The 16392-nt window shown below is 48.8% G+C and overlaps 1 protein-coding gene across 19 annotated transcripts in view; it reads left to right on the top strand.

Annotated features, from left to right (window-relative positions):
- The window catches only part of tcf7 (transcription factor 7), a 69163-nt gene extending 52844 nt beyond the window's left edge, over window positions 1–16319 (top strand). Inside the window, exons 6-13 of one of the 19 annotated variants that reach the window (XM_071339425.1) lie at window positions 3120–3206; window positions 4832–4945; window positions 5161–5323; window positions 6025–6132; window positions 7160–7207; window positions 12628–12676; window positions 13139–13211; window positions 14288–16319. In XM_071339425.1, coding sequence (XP_071195526.1) covers window positions 3120–3206; window positions 4832–4945; window positions 5161–5323; window positions 6025–6132; window positions 7160–7207; window positions 12628–12676; window positions 13139–13211; window positions 14288–14582 — 937 coding nt within the window. In that variant the 3' untranslated portion in view covers window positions 14583–16319. Of the gene's footprint in view, window positions 1–3119; window positions 3207–4831; window positions 4952–5160; window positions 5324–6024; window positions 6133–7139; window positions 7208–12627; window positions 12677–13138; window positions 13212–14264 lie in introns of all 19 variants that reach the window. The other 18 variants (XM_071339424.1, XM_071339433.1, XM_071339435.1 and 15 more) reach the window with 18 other exon arrangements.
- Window positions 16320–16392: the final 73 nt, after the last annotated feature.

Here is a 16392-nt window from a genome sequence, read left to right as displayed (position 1 = left end):
CCTCTATAGCAACCACTTCGTCCCTGTATAGCAACCACTTCGTCCCTCTATAGCAACCACTTCATCCCTCTATAGCAACCACTTCGTCCCTCTATAGCAACCACTTCGTCCCTCTATAGCAACCACTTCGTCCCTCTATAGCAACCACTTCATCCCTCTATAGCAACCACTTCATCCCTCTATAGCAACAACTTCATCCCTCTATAGCAACCACTTCATCCCTCTATAGCAACCACTTCGTCCCTCTATAGCAACCACTTCATCCCTCTATAGCAACCACTTCATCCCTCTATAGCTTGTTGTCTTGGGGTCGCACATACAGTAATGAACAGGTCACTTCCTAGGATATGAATGCCCTGCCTTGGATTCAGTGGTCATATCTAGTCTAGAGTTCCTCATAATTAAACTATTGCCTTCCCTTGCCTTCCCAGCGTCACAGAAAGTGTAGACGATGCCAAATCAGAGCATGTTTTAACACCCATAATCTCAGATGACATTGTTGGAACACACGTTCTGGCTAACAATCCATCCATTGTCTTGAGTTCAACTTTACAAATCCATTTTATTATAACTCTTATTATATAACTGTCAGAATAACATTGTGTAAATCCCCCTGAACAGTTGTTGGCTTCTCTTAAATGTGATGGGGATTTGGTTTACTCTAATGGAATGTCAACTAAGACTACTTCCATTCACATCCATGCTGTGTGTCTTTAAAGCTGGTGAAGGACATTGGCACTCCCTAAACAGGCTCCGCTCGGCACGAGGCAGATTGCTGCAATTTCTCTGGTCTGTCCCTCCACCACTGAACTCACTGCCTTTTGTTTCAGACACTTAAGTTAACAGTCACTACAGACTTGCTGTGGTATTGTCAAAAAATCATCTTGTTTACAAACTTGTAATCTTCTTAGTGCAGATCGTGTTTGTTTGGTTTTCTTGTGTCCCTCTTTGTTTGGGGAAGAGATGTCAGCCACTGGGACTCCTTTGTCATGACAAAGAGCTGGACAGGAATCACTGCGTGGTGTGGTGTGTCCCTCTCTGGCCACTATATGGCGTGATTGGGGGAACAGCCCACTGTAGGGACAGCCTACTGTAAGGACATCCCACTCTAGGGACAGCCCACTCTAGGGACAGCCCACTCTAGGGACAGCTCACTCTAGGGACAGCTCACTCTAGGGACAGCCCACTCTAGGGACAGCTCACTCTAGGGACAGCTCACTCTAGGGACAGCCCACTCTAGGGACAGCTCACTCTAGGGACAGCTCACTCTAGGGACAGCTCACTCTAGGGACAGCTCACTCTAGTGACAGCTCACTGTAGGGACAGCTCACTGTAGGGACAGCCCACTCTAGGGACAGCTCACTGTAGGGACAGCTCACTCTAGGGACAGCTCACTGTAGGGACAGCTCACTGTAGGGACAGCCCACTCTAGGGACAGCCCACTCTAGGGACAGCCCACTCTAGGGACAGCCCACTCTAGGGACAGCTCACTGTAGGGACAGCTCACTCTAGGGACAGCCAACTCTAGGGACAGCTCACTCTAGGGACAGCTCACTCTAGGGACAGCTCACTCTAGGGACAGCTCACTCTAGGGACAGCCCACTCTAGGGACAGCTCACTCTAGGGACAGCTCACTCTAGGGACAGCTCACTCTAGGGACAGCCCACTCTAGGGACAGCTCACTCTAGGGACAGCTCACTCTAGGGACAGCTCACTCTAGGGACAGCTCACTCTAGTGACAGCTCACTGTAGGGACAGCTCACTGTAGGGACAGCCCACTCTAGGGACAGCTCACTGTAGGGACAGCTCACTCTAGGGACAGCTCACTGTAGGGGCAGCTCACTGTAGGGACAGCCTACTTTAGCAGACTGCACTAAGATACACAGTTAATTTGTTTCAAAGACGTTCAGATACAGTGTTAAGCAAGAAATTGATCAAGATTACTCATATGGTTTGAATAGTTGACACTCTTACAGGGATAGGAGAAGGACAAATTGCTCCTAATGGGCCTGTTGGCTGGGATTAGCACGTGAATCCCTCCCTGAGAGAGGCCTATGGACATGGGAGCATCCCTGACACTGAGCCTGCTTTACTTACCTTGATCCCAGGGACCTCCTGGGCTGAGGGCTGGGGAGGGGGGAAGAATGGGGCTGGGGGGCTGCTGCATATCAAAGGCTCCTGTTCAAATCCACCCCCCATCCATCCATCCATCCATCCATCCAGCCTCCACACAGCCATGTCATACATACAGCAGGACCCTCAGTGAGGATAACCCAGTCATGCCTCTGCTGCCTGGGGACTCAGCAGGACCCTCAGTGAGGTTAACCCAGTCATGCCTCTGCTGCCTGGGGACTCAGCAGGACCCTCAGTGAGGATAACCCAGTCATGCCTCTGCTGCCTGGGGACCCAGCAGGACCCTCATTGAGGATAACCCAGTCATGCCTCTGCTGCCTGGGGACTCAGCAGGACCCTCAGTGAGGTTAACCCAGTCATGCCTCTGCTGGCTGGGGACTCAGCAGGACCATACACAGCCCCACATGGAGCTCTCACTGACATGAAGCTCATGGATGAGGTTCTCTTGTCTCTTAAACAAACAACTCTCCTTCCCCAGGTGACCTCATTAGGATGGGCTTCACTCCTTAACCAGTCAGGATCAAGCCCCACATTGGCTAGCTAGTAGACTAATGGAAGTCAAAGCCAGATTTCCATTAGACATAACACACTACCAGTCAGAGAGGCATATATTTATTTAACTCTCATTTTACCAGGTAAGTTGACTGAGAACACATTCTCATTTACAGCAACGACCTGGGGAATAGTTACAGGGGAGACGAATGAGCCAATTGTAAGCTGGGGATGATTAGATGGTCATGATGGTATGAGGGCCAGATTGGTTATTTAGCCAGGACACCGGGGTTAACACCCCTACTCTTACGATAAGTGTCATGGGATCTTTAGTGACCACAGAGAGTCAGGACACCCGTTTAACGTCCCATCTTAGATACGGTACCCTGTGGGAATAGACAATCTAAATATATTCTAGGAAGTCAGGTAGTGAGGATTTGGCCAGCAGCCTAGTTGACCCCTGTTGCATCCCTATTTGTCCCCCCCAACCACAGGCAAAGTCAGCCTGTCTATCCCCTGTCCTCATGTGGATTCAGACAGCCCTACTCCTCCAGTCTCCCCAACAGCTCTTCCTACCCCAGGTACAGTATGAGCTGAGCTGCTTCAGTCAGGGGAGGGCATGGCATCATACATACCCCCTACCACTATTCCAGACCAATGCTTTTGCTCCCCCCATGTGCCCTTTGCTATTGCCTTGTACCAGGGCCTCTGCAACATGTCTGTGTCCTGGCTTTGTGTGTGCCAACTGCTATACTCTGCAACTGTATATCAACACATACACTACATGGCCAAGAGTATGTGGACACCCCTTCAAATTAGTGGATTCGGCTATTTTAGCCACACTCGTTGCTGACAGGTGAATAAAATCGAGCACACAGCCATGCAATCTCCATAGACAAACATGGCCCGTACTGAAGAACTCAGTGACTTCAGCATGCCACCTTTCCAACAAGTCAGTTTGTCAAATGTCTGCCCTGCTAGACCTGCCCCTGTCAACTGTAAGTGGTGTTATTGTAAACTGGAAACGTCTAGGAGCAACAACGGCTCAGCCGCGATGTGGTAAGCCACACAAGCTCACAGAACGGGAGTGCTGAAGTGCGTAGCGCACAAAAATCGTCTGTCCTCTGTTGCAACACTCCTACCAAGTTTCAAACTGCCTCTGGAAGCAACGTCAGCACAATAACTCTTTGTCGGGGGCTTCATGAAATGGGTTTCCATGGCCGAGCAGCCCCACACAAGCCTAAGATCACCATGCGCAATGCCAAGCATTGGCTGGAGGGGTGTAAAGCTCACCGCCATTGGACTCTGGAGCAGTGGAAACGTGTTCTCTGAAGTGAGGAATCACGTTTCATCATGTGGCAGTCCGATGGACGAATCTGGATTTGGTGGATGCCAGGAGAACGATACCTGTCCGAATGCATACTGCCAACTGTAAAGTTTGGTGGAGGAGGAATAATGGTCTGGGGCTGTTTTTCACAGTTCGGGCTAGACCCCTTAGTTCCAGTGAAGGGAAATCTTAACGCTACAGTATACAATGACATTCTAGATGATTCTTTGCGACCAACTTTGTGGCAACAGTTTGGGGGAGGCCCTTTCCTGTTTCACCATGACAATGCCCCCATACACAAAGTGAGGTCCATACATAAATTGTTTGTCGAAATGGGTGTGGAAGAACTTGACTGGCCTGCACATAGCCCTGACCTCAACCCCATCGAACAGCTTTGGGATGAATTGGAACGCCGACTGCGAGCCAGGCCTAATCGCTCAACATCAGTACACCTCACTAATGCTCTTGTGGCTGAATGGAAGCAAGTCCCCACAGCAATGTTCCAACATCTAGTGGAAAGCTTTCCCAGAAGAGTGGAGGCTGTTATAGCATCAAAGGGGGAACCAACTCCACATACTAAAAATAAGCATTTAATGAAACATAGAGCAAGTATCTACCAGCACTTCCTACTTTTTTTTCTGAGAGTGACTAGAGCTCCATCTGCTGGCATTGAGTGATACTGCTCACAGTCCTACTGCCCTGAGAGGACTGTCTGGAAGCCTATGCTTAAGGGCCAACAAACCACCCTCGTGCTTCAGCGCTTCATGGCCACGCAGACATATATAAAGATGAAGTGTATTTTCTGATGCTATGGTCTCTGTCTCTCTTTCTCTACCACCTTCCCCCCTCTCTCTTACTCCCTTCTCTCCCTCCCTCTAGGTTCTCTCACTCTCTGATGCTGGGGCCAGGCATGCACCCCACGGGGATCCCCCACCCAGCCATCATGCCCCCTTCAGGCAAACTGGACCATCATGACCATTACGACAGGAACATGTACGCGTAAGTACCCCCACGGGTCACCCACATCTCTACACTACCTCCTAGAACTGTCTTTCAAAGGAAATGTGGGATCTACATGGCATACAATGTGTACTGTTGTCTCCCATTCCTGCATTCATTTAAAGTGTATTAAAAGCTTAGATGGATGAATGTTCCTGTGTACATATTCACCATGGGTCTCTGTGGTTCTTGTGTTGCTCTCTCCTCAGTAAGCCTCACCAGGAGCCCAAGCGGGAGAAGGAGCCCAAGAAGCCGGTGATCAAGAAGCCTCTGAATGCTTTCATGCTGTACATGAAGGAGATGAGGGCCAAGGTGATCGCTGAGTGCACACTGAAGGAGAGCGCTGCCATCAACCAGATACTGGGCCGAAGGGTGAGCAGCGAGAACACACACACACAAACACATAATGAAACATACACACTCGCTCTGAAACACACGCACGCACACACACACACACACTGCTGAAACACACACATCCATGAATACTCACGCAGCATAGACAGATTAATTCCCAAATCCCTCATCTCATCCCCTGCTGTTAATTTCACACATGAGAGATGGACTTGAGAGAAATATGTCAGTAATGTGAATTACTACCCTGTGAGTTACCCCCTACACCTGACTGACTGCTGACACCATACCATTGACCTGGATGCAGAAATATCTGAATGTGATGAATACCATATGTGATGTTGTCTGTCCTTGTCTCAAAACTTGGAACAGTGGGCTTTCCTTTATATGTTAGTCATTTAAGCAATAAGGCTTGGGGGGTGTGATATATGGCCAATATACCAGGGCTAAGGGCTGTTTTTATGTACGACGTCGTGCATCGTGCCTAAGAACAGCCCTTAGTCATGGTATATTGGCCATATACCACACCTCCTCGGGCATTTTTGCTTAAATATACCACGGCTGTTAGCCAATCAGCATTCAGACGATCTGCACAGAGGTTGTAGTCATTGGAACTGATGTCACAGTTCTGATCTCATCATTGTCTCTGCATCATTGGCTAGGTTAATGAACAACATCTAAATGGTTTCTTTGTTTTGCGTGTGTGTCTGTCTCCCCTGCAGTGGCACGCCCTGACCCGGGAGGAGCAGGCCAAGTACTATGAGCTGGCCAGGAAGGAGCGGCAGCTACACATGCAACTCTACCCCAGCTGGTCCGCCAGAGACAACTACGTAAGGGCCGCCTCTTCCTGCTTACACACACACACACACACACACACACACACACACACACACACACACACACACACACACACACACACACACACACACACACACACACACACACACACACACACACACACACACACACACACACACACACACACACACACACACACAGAGCATGATCACCCCACCCTGCCAACTGTCAATCATTAAGGCTAGTGTCTACACATAGAAATATAACCTATTCTGATCTAGACAGTATTTATTTGGCACATTGTACGTAATGTATCAGTGCAGAGACTAGTCCAGGGTTTGACACACTCGCTCCTGGGGACCACCCCAAAGGGTGCACGTTGTGGTTTTTACCCTCGAACTACACAGCCAAGATAATCAGCTAATCATCCAGCTTTGATCATTTGAATCAGCTGTGTAGTTTTAGGGTAAAAACCACAACGTGCACCCCTTGAGGCCCTGAGGACAGAGTTTGGGAAATGCTGGACTAGTCTATGACTGTAGTGTTATGACCAGTGTTATAACCTCTTGGCATGCCATTCCTTTAGAGTGGGGTTTGAGAATGAGATAGATGGTACTAGACATTAGTTGGTCATTAATGGCTGTTCAGTGCTGTTCAGAGAGGTGATTTAATTGGCTGTTGAGTGCTTCGCTGTTAGTGACGCATGATGAGTTTTGCTTTTATTAAACATAGCATTACACAGTCAGCTTCAAACCTCCCGCTCCCCTCATCTCTGTATTATTTGAATAGGTTTCCATATCACTGGTAGTTATCTGCATGGAGGGCACCTTTTTCTGTTGTAACTGGACCTTAGTTTATGTGCACTGACTATGAAATCTGTAATTAGTAGTGGGCTTGCTTGTAAAATGAGTTAATAAGTAGTTAGGAGAATTGCTTCAAATACTGTTCAGATAAATATGATGTGTAGTAGAGACATGTTAACGTCTCTATGTAATGTTTGTTGCTTAACTACTCTTCTGTGCTATGCTCAATTGTGAAGTTGCTGTTGAACTCTTCCAGGATGCAGGCCTTAGAGGGTGCGCGGGGGAAAAGAGTAAAGCTGATTGGGTAGGGCACACATTTTACCCCCCTTACCCGCTCTACTAACAGCAGGGTGGCTTTGGCTTGCTCTCCTCAGGCAGTGAGGCTCGGACTGTTGAGAGGGAAAGGACAACTGGTAGCTGGGCTGGAGAGGATTCTGGGCTTTGGGGGACCACTGTTAGGCTATATCCTCCCTTAGGGCCGGCACAGAGGGGAGGTGGCTAATGTTATGGAAGCTATGTATCTGCATGTATTGCTATGGGAGGTGTTTTTTCTGGACTATAATTGCCAGTCTTCTCTCACCCCATATGAAAACAGACAGGATGAGTCTCAAAGGGAGAGAGTTCACTTTCTTTCCTTCCTGGAGATCTTTTACACATCCTATTTCCTTTCCTTGGCTTGATAGAGTTTGGGCTTCTGTATCATAACACACGATAGGGACTTGGCTCTCTCATTTCTCTCTCTCTCTCTTGGCTGTGGATAGTTGTGAGATTAGCTGGTTAGGGTAAAGAGGGTTACGAGCTGGTAGTGGTGGCATTGTCAATGAGGTTGTGCATGAAGCTTTTACGACTGCATCTGATTTAATATAAATCAGATTAACATGATGCAATGTACTATGGATGAAGTTTTTTTTATGTGAACATACATTTTACTCTTTAACACATTGTCTATTTCCGTGTATCCATCTTCTGATTTCACCAAAGATGCAAAAATAGTCTGAGAAAATGCTGTCCCAAAACACATTAAAAATAATTGCAGCTCTAGTCTACCCCCTGCTCTAGTCTACCCCCTGCTCTAGTCTACCCCTGCTCTAGTCTACCCCTGCTCTAGTCTACCCCCTGCTCTAGTCTACCCCCTGCTGTAGTCTACCCCCTGATCTAGTCTACCCCCTGCTCTAGTCTACCCCTGCTCTAGTCTACCCCCTGCTCTAGTCTACCCCCTGCTGTAGTCTACCCCCTGATCTAGTCTACCACCTGCTCTAGTCTACCCCCTGCTCTAGTCTACCCCCTGCTCTAGTCTACCCCCTGATCTAGTCTACCCCCTGCTCTAGTCTACCCCCTGCTCTAGTCTACCCCCTGATCTAGTCTACCCCCTGCTCTAGTCTACCCCCTGCTGTAGTCTACCCCCTGATCTAGTCTACCCCCTGCTCTAGTCTACCCCCTGATCTAGTCTACCCCCTGATCTAGTCTACCCCCTGCTCTAGTCTACCCCTGCTCTAGTCTACCCCCTGCTCTAGTCTACCCCTGCTCTAGTCTACCCCCTGCTCTAGTCTACCCCCTGCTGTAGTCTACCCCCTGATCTAGTCTACCCCCTGCTCTAGTCTACCCCCTGCTCTAGTCTACCCCCTGCTCTAGTCTACCCCCTGATCTAGTCTACCCCCTGCTCTAGTCTACCCCCTGCTCTAGTCTACCCCCTGCTCTAGTCTACCCCCTGCTCTAGTCTACCCCCTGCTCTAGTCTACCCCCTGCTCTAGTCTACCCCCTGCTCTAGTCTACCCCCTGCTCTAGTCTACCCCCTGCTCTAGTCTACCCCCTGATCTAGTCTACCCCCTGCTCTAGTCTACCCCCTGCTCTAGTCTACCCCCTGCTCTAGTCTACCCCCTGCTCTAGTCTACCCCCTGCTCTAGTCTACCCCCTGCTCTAGTCTACCCCCTGCTCTAGTCTACCCCCTGCTATAGTCTACCCCCTACTATAGTCTACCCCCTGCTCTAGTCTACCCCCTGCTCTAGTCTACCCCCTGCTCTAGTCTACCCCCTGCTCTAGTCTACCCCCTGCTCTAGTCTACCCCCTGCTCTAATCTACCCCCTGCTCTAGTCTACCCCCTGCTCTAGTCTACCCCCTGCTCTAGTCTACCCCTGCTCTAGTCTACCCCCTGCTCTAGTCTACCCCCTGCTCTAGTCTACCCCCTGCTCTAGTCTACCCCCTGCTATAGTCTACCCCCTGCTCTAGTCTACCCCCTGCTCTAGTCTACCCCCTGCTATAGTCTACCCCCTACTATAGTCTACCCCCTGCTCTAATCTACCCCCTGCTCTAGTCTACCCCCTGCTCTAGTCTAACCCCTGCTCTAGTCTACCCCCTGCTCTAGTCTACCCCCTGATCTAGTCTACCCCCTGATCTAGTCTACCACCTGCTCTAGTCTAACCCCTGCTCTAGTCTACCCCCTGCTCTAGTCTAACCCCAGCTCTAGTCTACCCCCTGCTCTAGTCTACCCCCTGCTCTAGTCTACCCCCTGCTCTAGTCTACCCCCTGCTATAGTCTACCCCCTACTATAGTCTACCCCCTGCTCTAATCTACCCCCTGCTCTAGTCTACCCCCTGCTCTAGTCTACCCCCTGCTCTAGTCTACCCCCTGCTCTAGTCTACCCCCTGCTATAGTCTACCCCCTACTATAGTCTACCCCCTGCTCTAGTCTACCCCCTGCTCTAGTCTACCCCCTACTATAGTCTACCCCCTGCTCTAGTCTACCCCCTGCTCTAGTCTACCCCCTGCTGTAGTCTACCCCCTGCTCTAGTCTACCCCCTGCTCTAGTCTACCCCCTGCTCTAGTCTACCCCCTGCTCTAGTCTACCCCCTGCTATAGTCTACCCCCTACTATAGTCTACCCCCTGCTCTAGTCTACCCCCTGCTATAGTCTACCCCTGCTCTAGTCTACCCCCTGCTCTAGTCTACCCCCTGCTCTAGTCTACCCCCTGCTCTAGTCTACCCCCTGCTCTAGTCTACCCCCTGCTCTAGTCTACCCCCTGCTCTAGTCTACCCCCTGCTCTAGTCTACCCCCTGCTCTAGTCTACCCCCTGCTCTAGTCTACCCCCTGCTCTAGTCTACCCCCTGCTCTAGTCTACCCCCTGCTCTAGTCTACCCCCTGCTCTAGTCTACCCCCTGCTCTAGTCTACCCCCTGCTCTAGTCTAACCCCTGCTCTAGTCTACCTCCTGCTCTGGTCTACCCCCTGCTATGGTCTACCCCCTGCTATGGTCTACCCCCTGCTATGGTCTACCCTCTGCTATGGTCTACCACCTGCTCTGGTCTACCCCCTGCTCTAGTCTAACCCCTGCTCTAGTCTACCCCCTGCTCTAGTCTACCCCTGATCTAGTCTACCCCCTGCTCTAGTCTACCCCCTGCTCTAGTCTACCCCCTGCTCTAGTCTACCCCCTGCTCTAGTCTACCCCCTGCTCTAGTCTACCCCCTGCTCTAGTCTACCCCCTGCTCTAGTCTACCCCCTGCTCTAGTCTACCCCCTGCTATAGTCTACCCCCTGCTCTAGTCTACCCCCTGCTCTAGTCTACCCCCTGCTCTAGTCTACCCCCTGCTCTAGTCTACCCCCTGCTCTAGTCTACCCCCTGCTCTAGTCTACCCCCTGCTCTAGTCTACCCCCTGCTCTAGTCTACCCCCTGCTCTAGTCTAACCCCTGCTCTAGTCTACCTCCTGCTCTGGTCTACCCCCTGCTATGGTCTACCCCCTGCTATGGTCTACCCCCTGCTATGGTCTACCCTCTGCTATGGTCTACCACCTGCTCTAGTCTACCCCCTGCTCTAGTCTAACCCCTGCTCTAGTCTACCCCCTGCTCTAGTCTACCCCTGATCTAGTCTACCCCCTGCTCTAGTCTACCCCCTGCTCTAGTCTACCCCCTGCTCTAGTCTACCCCCTGCTCTAGTCTACCCCATGTTCTAGTCTACCCCCTGCTCTAGTCTACCCCCTGCTTTAGTCTACCCCCTGCTATAGTCTACCCCCTGTTCTAGTCTACCCCCTGTTCTAATCTACCCCCTACTATAGTCTACTCCCTGCTATAGTCTACCCCCTGCTGTAGTCTACCCCCTGCTCTAGTCTACCCCCTGCTCTAATCTACCCCCTACTATAGTCTACTCCCTGCTATAGTCTACCCCCTGCTATAGTCTACCCCCTGCTATAGTCTACCCCCTGCTATAGTCTACCCCCTGCTATAGTCTACCCCCTGCTCTAGTCTACCCCTGCTCTAGTCTACCCCCTGCTCTAGTCTACCCCCTGCTCTAGTCTACCCCCTGCTCTAATCTACCCCCTACTATAGTCTACTCCCTGCTATAGTCTACCCCCTGCTGTAGTCTACCCCCTGCTCTAGTATACCCCCTGCTCTAATCTACCCCCTGCTATAGTCTACCCCCTGCTATAGTCTACCCCCTGCTCTAATCTACCCCCTGCTCTAGTCTACCCCCTGCTCTAGTCTACCCCCTGCTCTAGTCTACCCCCTGCTCTAGTCTACCCCTGCTCTAGTCTACCCCCTGCTCTAGTCTACCCCCTGCTCTAATCTACCCCCTACTATAGTCTACTCCCTGCTATAGTCTACCCCCTGCTATAGTCTACCCCCTGCTCTAGTCTACCCCCTGCTCTAGTCTACCCCCTGCTCTAGTCTACCCCCTGCTATAGTCTACCCCCTGCTGTAGTCTACCCTCTGCTCTAGTCTACCCCCTGCTATAGTCTACCCCCTGCTCTAGTCTACCCCCTGCTCTAGTCTACCCCCTGTTCTAGTCTACCCCCTGCTCTAGTCTACCCCCTGCTGTAGTCTACCCCCTGCTCTAGTCTACCCCCTGCTATAGTCTACCCCCTGCTCTAGTCTACCCCCTGCTTTAGTCTACCCCCTGCTATAGTCTACCCCCTGCTATAGTCTACCGTTCCCAAACACAAGCCAGAAAACAAGGGTAGTCATGTGATCTGTTAGCAAAACAGGAAAAGGAAGGCCACCCACACAGTCGTGGGGTTTTCTCCCGTAGGTCATAACCACACACACTCTGCTTCAGGGAGCAGCGAGGGTAGACGAGTCTCTGCGTAGGCATCAAAGAGCTGTTCCCACATCCTCTCGCCAATATGCCACTCCAGACTGAATCACTCTCTTCAGCATAACAACCCCGACCGTGTCTGTGCTGCCATTAAGGTCCCACTGTATAGCCCATGGACTTTAAAACAGTATGGTGTAGAGGTCGCCCTCTAGTATGGTGGTGGCAGGAGAATCCATTACTGTGGATATTTACAGTCAAATATAGTCATTTGTGGCCTGGATGATCAACTGTCCTCAGACCCCAGTCCATGACTTGTGAATTGTGCGTCTCTGGTACACGAGACTCATGAACATGGTGAATATCATAACATGGTTCTCCCATGTCTTCATAGAGATATCACTTACAGATAACATAGAAACGTGTTTCCCCTACTGACTCTCTGTGTGTCTGGTTGTGTTTCCCCTACTGACTCTCTGTGTGTCTGGTTGTGTTTCCCCTACTGACTCTCTGTGTGTCTGGTTGTGTTTCCCCTACTGACTCTCTGTGTGTCTGGTTGTGTTTCCCCTACTGACTCTCTGTGTGTCTGGTTGTGTTTCCCCTACTGACTCTCTGTGTGTCTGGTTGTGTTTCCCCTACTGACTCTCTGTGTGTCTGGTTGTGTTTCCCCTACTGACTCTCTGTGTGTCTGGTTGTGTGTTCCAACAGGGCAAGAAGAAGAGAAGAAAAAGAGAGAAGCAGCAGGACTCCTCAGCAGGTAATGTCCTCTCTCTCTCTTCTCTACCAAACTCCCGGACCAACCCTGAGCTTCAATACGATATACTTCCATTCAACCCTTATTCTATCGCTTGAAACAACTTTCCTGGTCGACTATCCCCTAGCCGTACACACTTCTATAATTGGTGTGTACTCTGACTGGGTCACTGCTGCTCTAACTAACAGAGTGTGAAAGCTTTTCCTCTCCTCTCTAATGGCCTGTGTCCTGAATGGAGTCCTGCTCCATCTACTCTGTTCTGGCTGTTGGTGTTAACTCCTACTCAGTAATTGGGCACTAACAGTCTGATTTGATGGCTTTCTGATTTACCATCTCTGTCAATGCTTCAACTTCTGCCCTGACCTCTTGATCTAATCTCTCTCTCTCCATCACCCTCTCTCTCTTTCTTCATCTCTCCCTCTCTTTCCTAACTTATTTCGTGTGCGCATGCTGCCTTGTGCTCAGACCCTGGCTCTCCTAAGAAATGCAGAGCTCGCTTCGGCCTCAACCAACAAACGGACTGGTGCGGTCCCTGCAGGTGTGTACCTCTTGGTCTGCTACCCCTCTCTCCCTCCTCTGAGCGCGCCTCAGCCCCCTGCTGTGCTCCGCATGCACTCATCTCACTAACCTGTGTTTTGTGACCCACATTGCCCCCTACAGGTAGAGAACCAGCACAGGGGGGGGGCTAAAGTTGCTTTACTGGCTGGTGATGGGGTGTCTCCTCAGGGATTGGTGGGTGATGCTGATCAAAGGAAAGTGGGAGGGGTCCTGTATGTCTGAGGGGAGAAAAAGGTTTCACACAGAGATGCTCGCTGCTTAAAACAGCCATTTCTTGGTTATGTTATTGGTGAAATGACAAAGCAGTGGATGGATGATCGGTCATGCTCATCATCAGCACCTTTTTTACCAACTCAATCTGTTAACATCAGTGTAGAGGTGTGAAGAAAGCCTGCCACTCCCCTCAACTCCATCATGCCACAGTGTCTTCCCCACCGCGCTGTCACATCATGGAAATCTCCTTACCACTGTGTGTGTGTGCTGCGAGAGAACAAAGGGAGGCGAATGTGGTTAGTGCGAATCCTGATCACCGCAGATGAACGCACACTCTCTTGCACATGCACCGCTGCTCTGCACTTTGATAGCATTTCTCATGCTCATCTGCCCTCAACTTTCTCCATTCATGTGGTCAGGCAGTGCAGCTTTTGATGGTGAACTCTGACATTTAGAATCGCTCTCCCTCTCTCTCCCTAAATATGTTCTCGCGCCTTTACTTGCGGTGGCACCAAGTGACTCACGTTATATTCTGGTAATGATCATGAGATAAGGTGTGCTACTTTGGTTTTGTATTTGGTTGAAGAAGAGGCAAACAGCTGCTGTTTGTTAACAATTAAGCTTAGAACACATTTATAATGTTCATTACAACAACCACAAAAATCAAGGAAATGGCATTGAATGATCCATACATATTCGATGGTATTCAATGGATTTGCAGTTAAATATCTCTCGCCTTGACCGAAAACTCAATTCAATCATGTTGAAAACAGTCAAAAGTTCATTCTGGTGACACTTTGCATCCACGCTTTATTCACAGATAACTCTCTTGACTGTTCCTAGGAGGAAAAAGAAGTGCATTCGATACCTTCAAGGAGGATGGTGCACCAGCCCCACTTCTTCCGATGGAAGCGCTATAGACTCGCCCCTCTCCCCCGTTGACGGCGTCCCCCCTCAGCACCCCAGCTCCCCTTTGCCTGCTTCCCCCTTGCACCTCCAGCCCAGCAAAAACACACCCCGTATCCTCTCAAAATCCAAGACCACAGAACTGTCTTTCAAAGCTTTAATAGAATCATCCCAACAGCACGACAATATCCATCATCATCATCATGACTGTACCCTGCCCAAGTCTCACTAGCCAGCTGCCTCACCTGCCCTGTCCCCTCTCACACTGCCTCCCACCATTCCAACACACACAGACACAACCAACCCAATCAGGAGCAGACCTGGAGTGGGAAGCAACACCACAAATATCCCAAAACAACAAGGGAGCCAACGAGTCTGGGAGAGGATCAAGGATGACATTCACATCAATATGACTGACTGACAACCTGACTGATTTATTAAGTGCTCATGTCATTTTCACATTGCTGTACTGAAGGCAGTACTGTATGTACAGGGATGATTGCTTCTATTCAAACTGCCTCAAGTCAAATTGATTCCTTTTCCAAAGATTTTTACAGAGTACTGTGCTCCTCCTTTTCATAAGACTTACATTCAGATGTGTCAAAGGAACCTTTTCCAACATATAGTATTTATATTGATTAACAATGTGATATAAGGTTGAAACTATAAGGTAGAAATTATATATTTTTTTCGCTGAGTAAACATGTTATTGTCTCCCCTTGGAGAGAATCATCTCTATGTTATATTCATTTGTTTTAGGCACTTCCTGCTTGTCAGTTAAATTCTTGATACATTATTTTGATGTAGGTTTCTCACACAGAATTAAGACATTCTTGGTGTTTGTTCATATGGATGCACACAGTTTGGAAGATGAATTTGTTTGCTGGTGTCAAAAAGCCTCCATTATATAACAAAAAAACAAGGCAATGGTAAACATGTCATCCCCCACGAACGAATCAGTGCCCCCACAGTTAGTGACAACAATTAGAACGTATTTTCTGTGTATTCATTTTTTTTTTTTAAGTAATAATTATCCTTCGCTGTATGTAATGGACCGAGCTTATAGGTTCTAATGGGAAACGTGTTTCTCATAAGGAGATGCATATATGTAAAAAATGTAATGTTAAAAAGTAATGACTGTGGCTCAAACGGGACAGGACATATGCTTGTTTAAAGTTTGGAAATTTAGTTGATTACTATAGTGGCCCCCTTGGGCCAATCTGTGTCATTTTGTAAATGCCAGATCTCTATGGCAAGAAGCATCATTCACCCAAGTTCTGTAAAAATCGAGCCAGTGGTGTCAGATATCGCGGGACTAACGTAAGGTTGTAGACAACGCCAGATAGATTTCATCAAGGGGAACAATACATTCAGCAGTCTCTGGACTGCCTCACACTGAATAAGCGTTCTGCTATTCTGTAAACTAAAGACCAAATGGGTCCCATATTTCAACGTGTTGTAAAGTTTTATAAATGTTGAATTCCCTCTATAAATAAACTTTTATATGTTATGTAAAGGGTTTTACAAAGTTCTGTTTAGTCTCTCAACCATTTCTGAAGCAATACATGTTTTTTAACGTTTTCCTACTCAGAGAAAACGCATTTTGTGGGTAAGTTTTGCATTAGCTTTGCCTTTCATTGAAGTTACCACAGATGTCATTTTCAGTGTGTGCATGTTCCACCTAAGTGTACCAAAAATACATGTGAAAAAACAATGGTTAATTTACTGCTTGCAAGCATTTAACTCTGCTTACATTGGAGATACTATAGGCTGATAGTCCATCAGAAGATGCTAAAGCTACCACACAGCTTAGATTTGGGGACAAAACAGCTCATATCAAAAAATGACCACACGAAAAAGTAGTGTACTAAACGGTCCACCTTTTGTATTTTTTTTTTTACACATTGAACGACTTCTGCTCTCAATGTAATACTCATTGTTTTGTGTATTAAAGTATTTTGAAAATCTGGATCAGTCTCCTATTTCACATAAGATGTACAAGCAATCACAAACAGCAGACAGACAACATTCTTTTAATTAAT

Source organism: Salvelinus alpinus, chromosome 13, assembly GCF_045679555.1.
Source record: "Salvelinus alpinus chromosome 13, SLU_Salpinus.1, whole genome shotgun sequence".
NCBI classification, from domain to species: domain Eukaryota; kingdom Metazoa; phylum Chordata; class Actinopteri; order Salmoniformes; family Salmonidae; genus Salvelinus; species Salvelinus alpinus.
The sequence above is the reverse complement of the archived record's forward strand: the minus strand, read 5'-3'. Positions and strand labels throughout refer to the sequence as shown.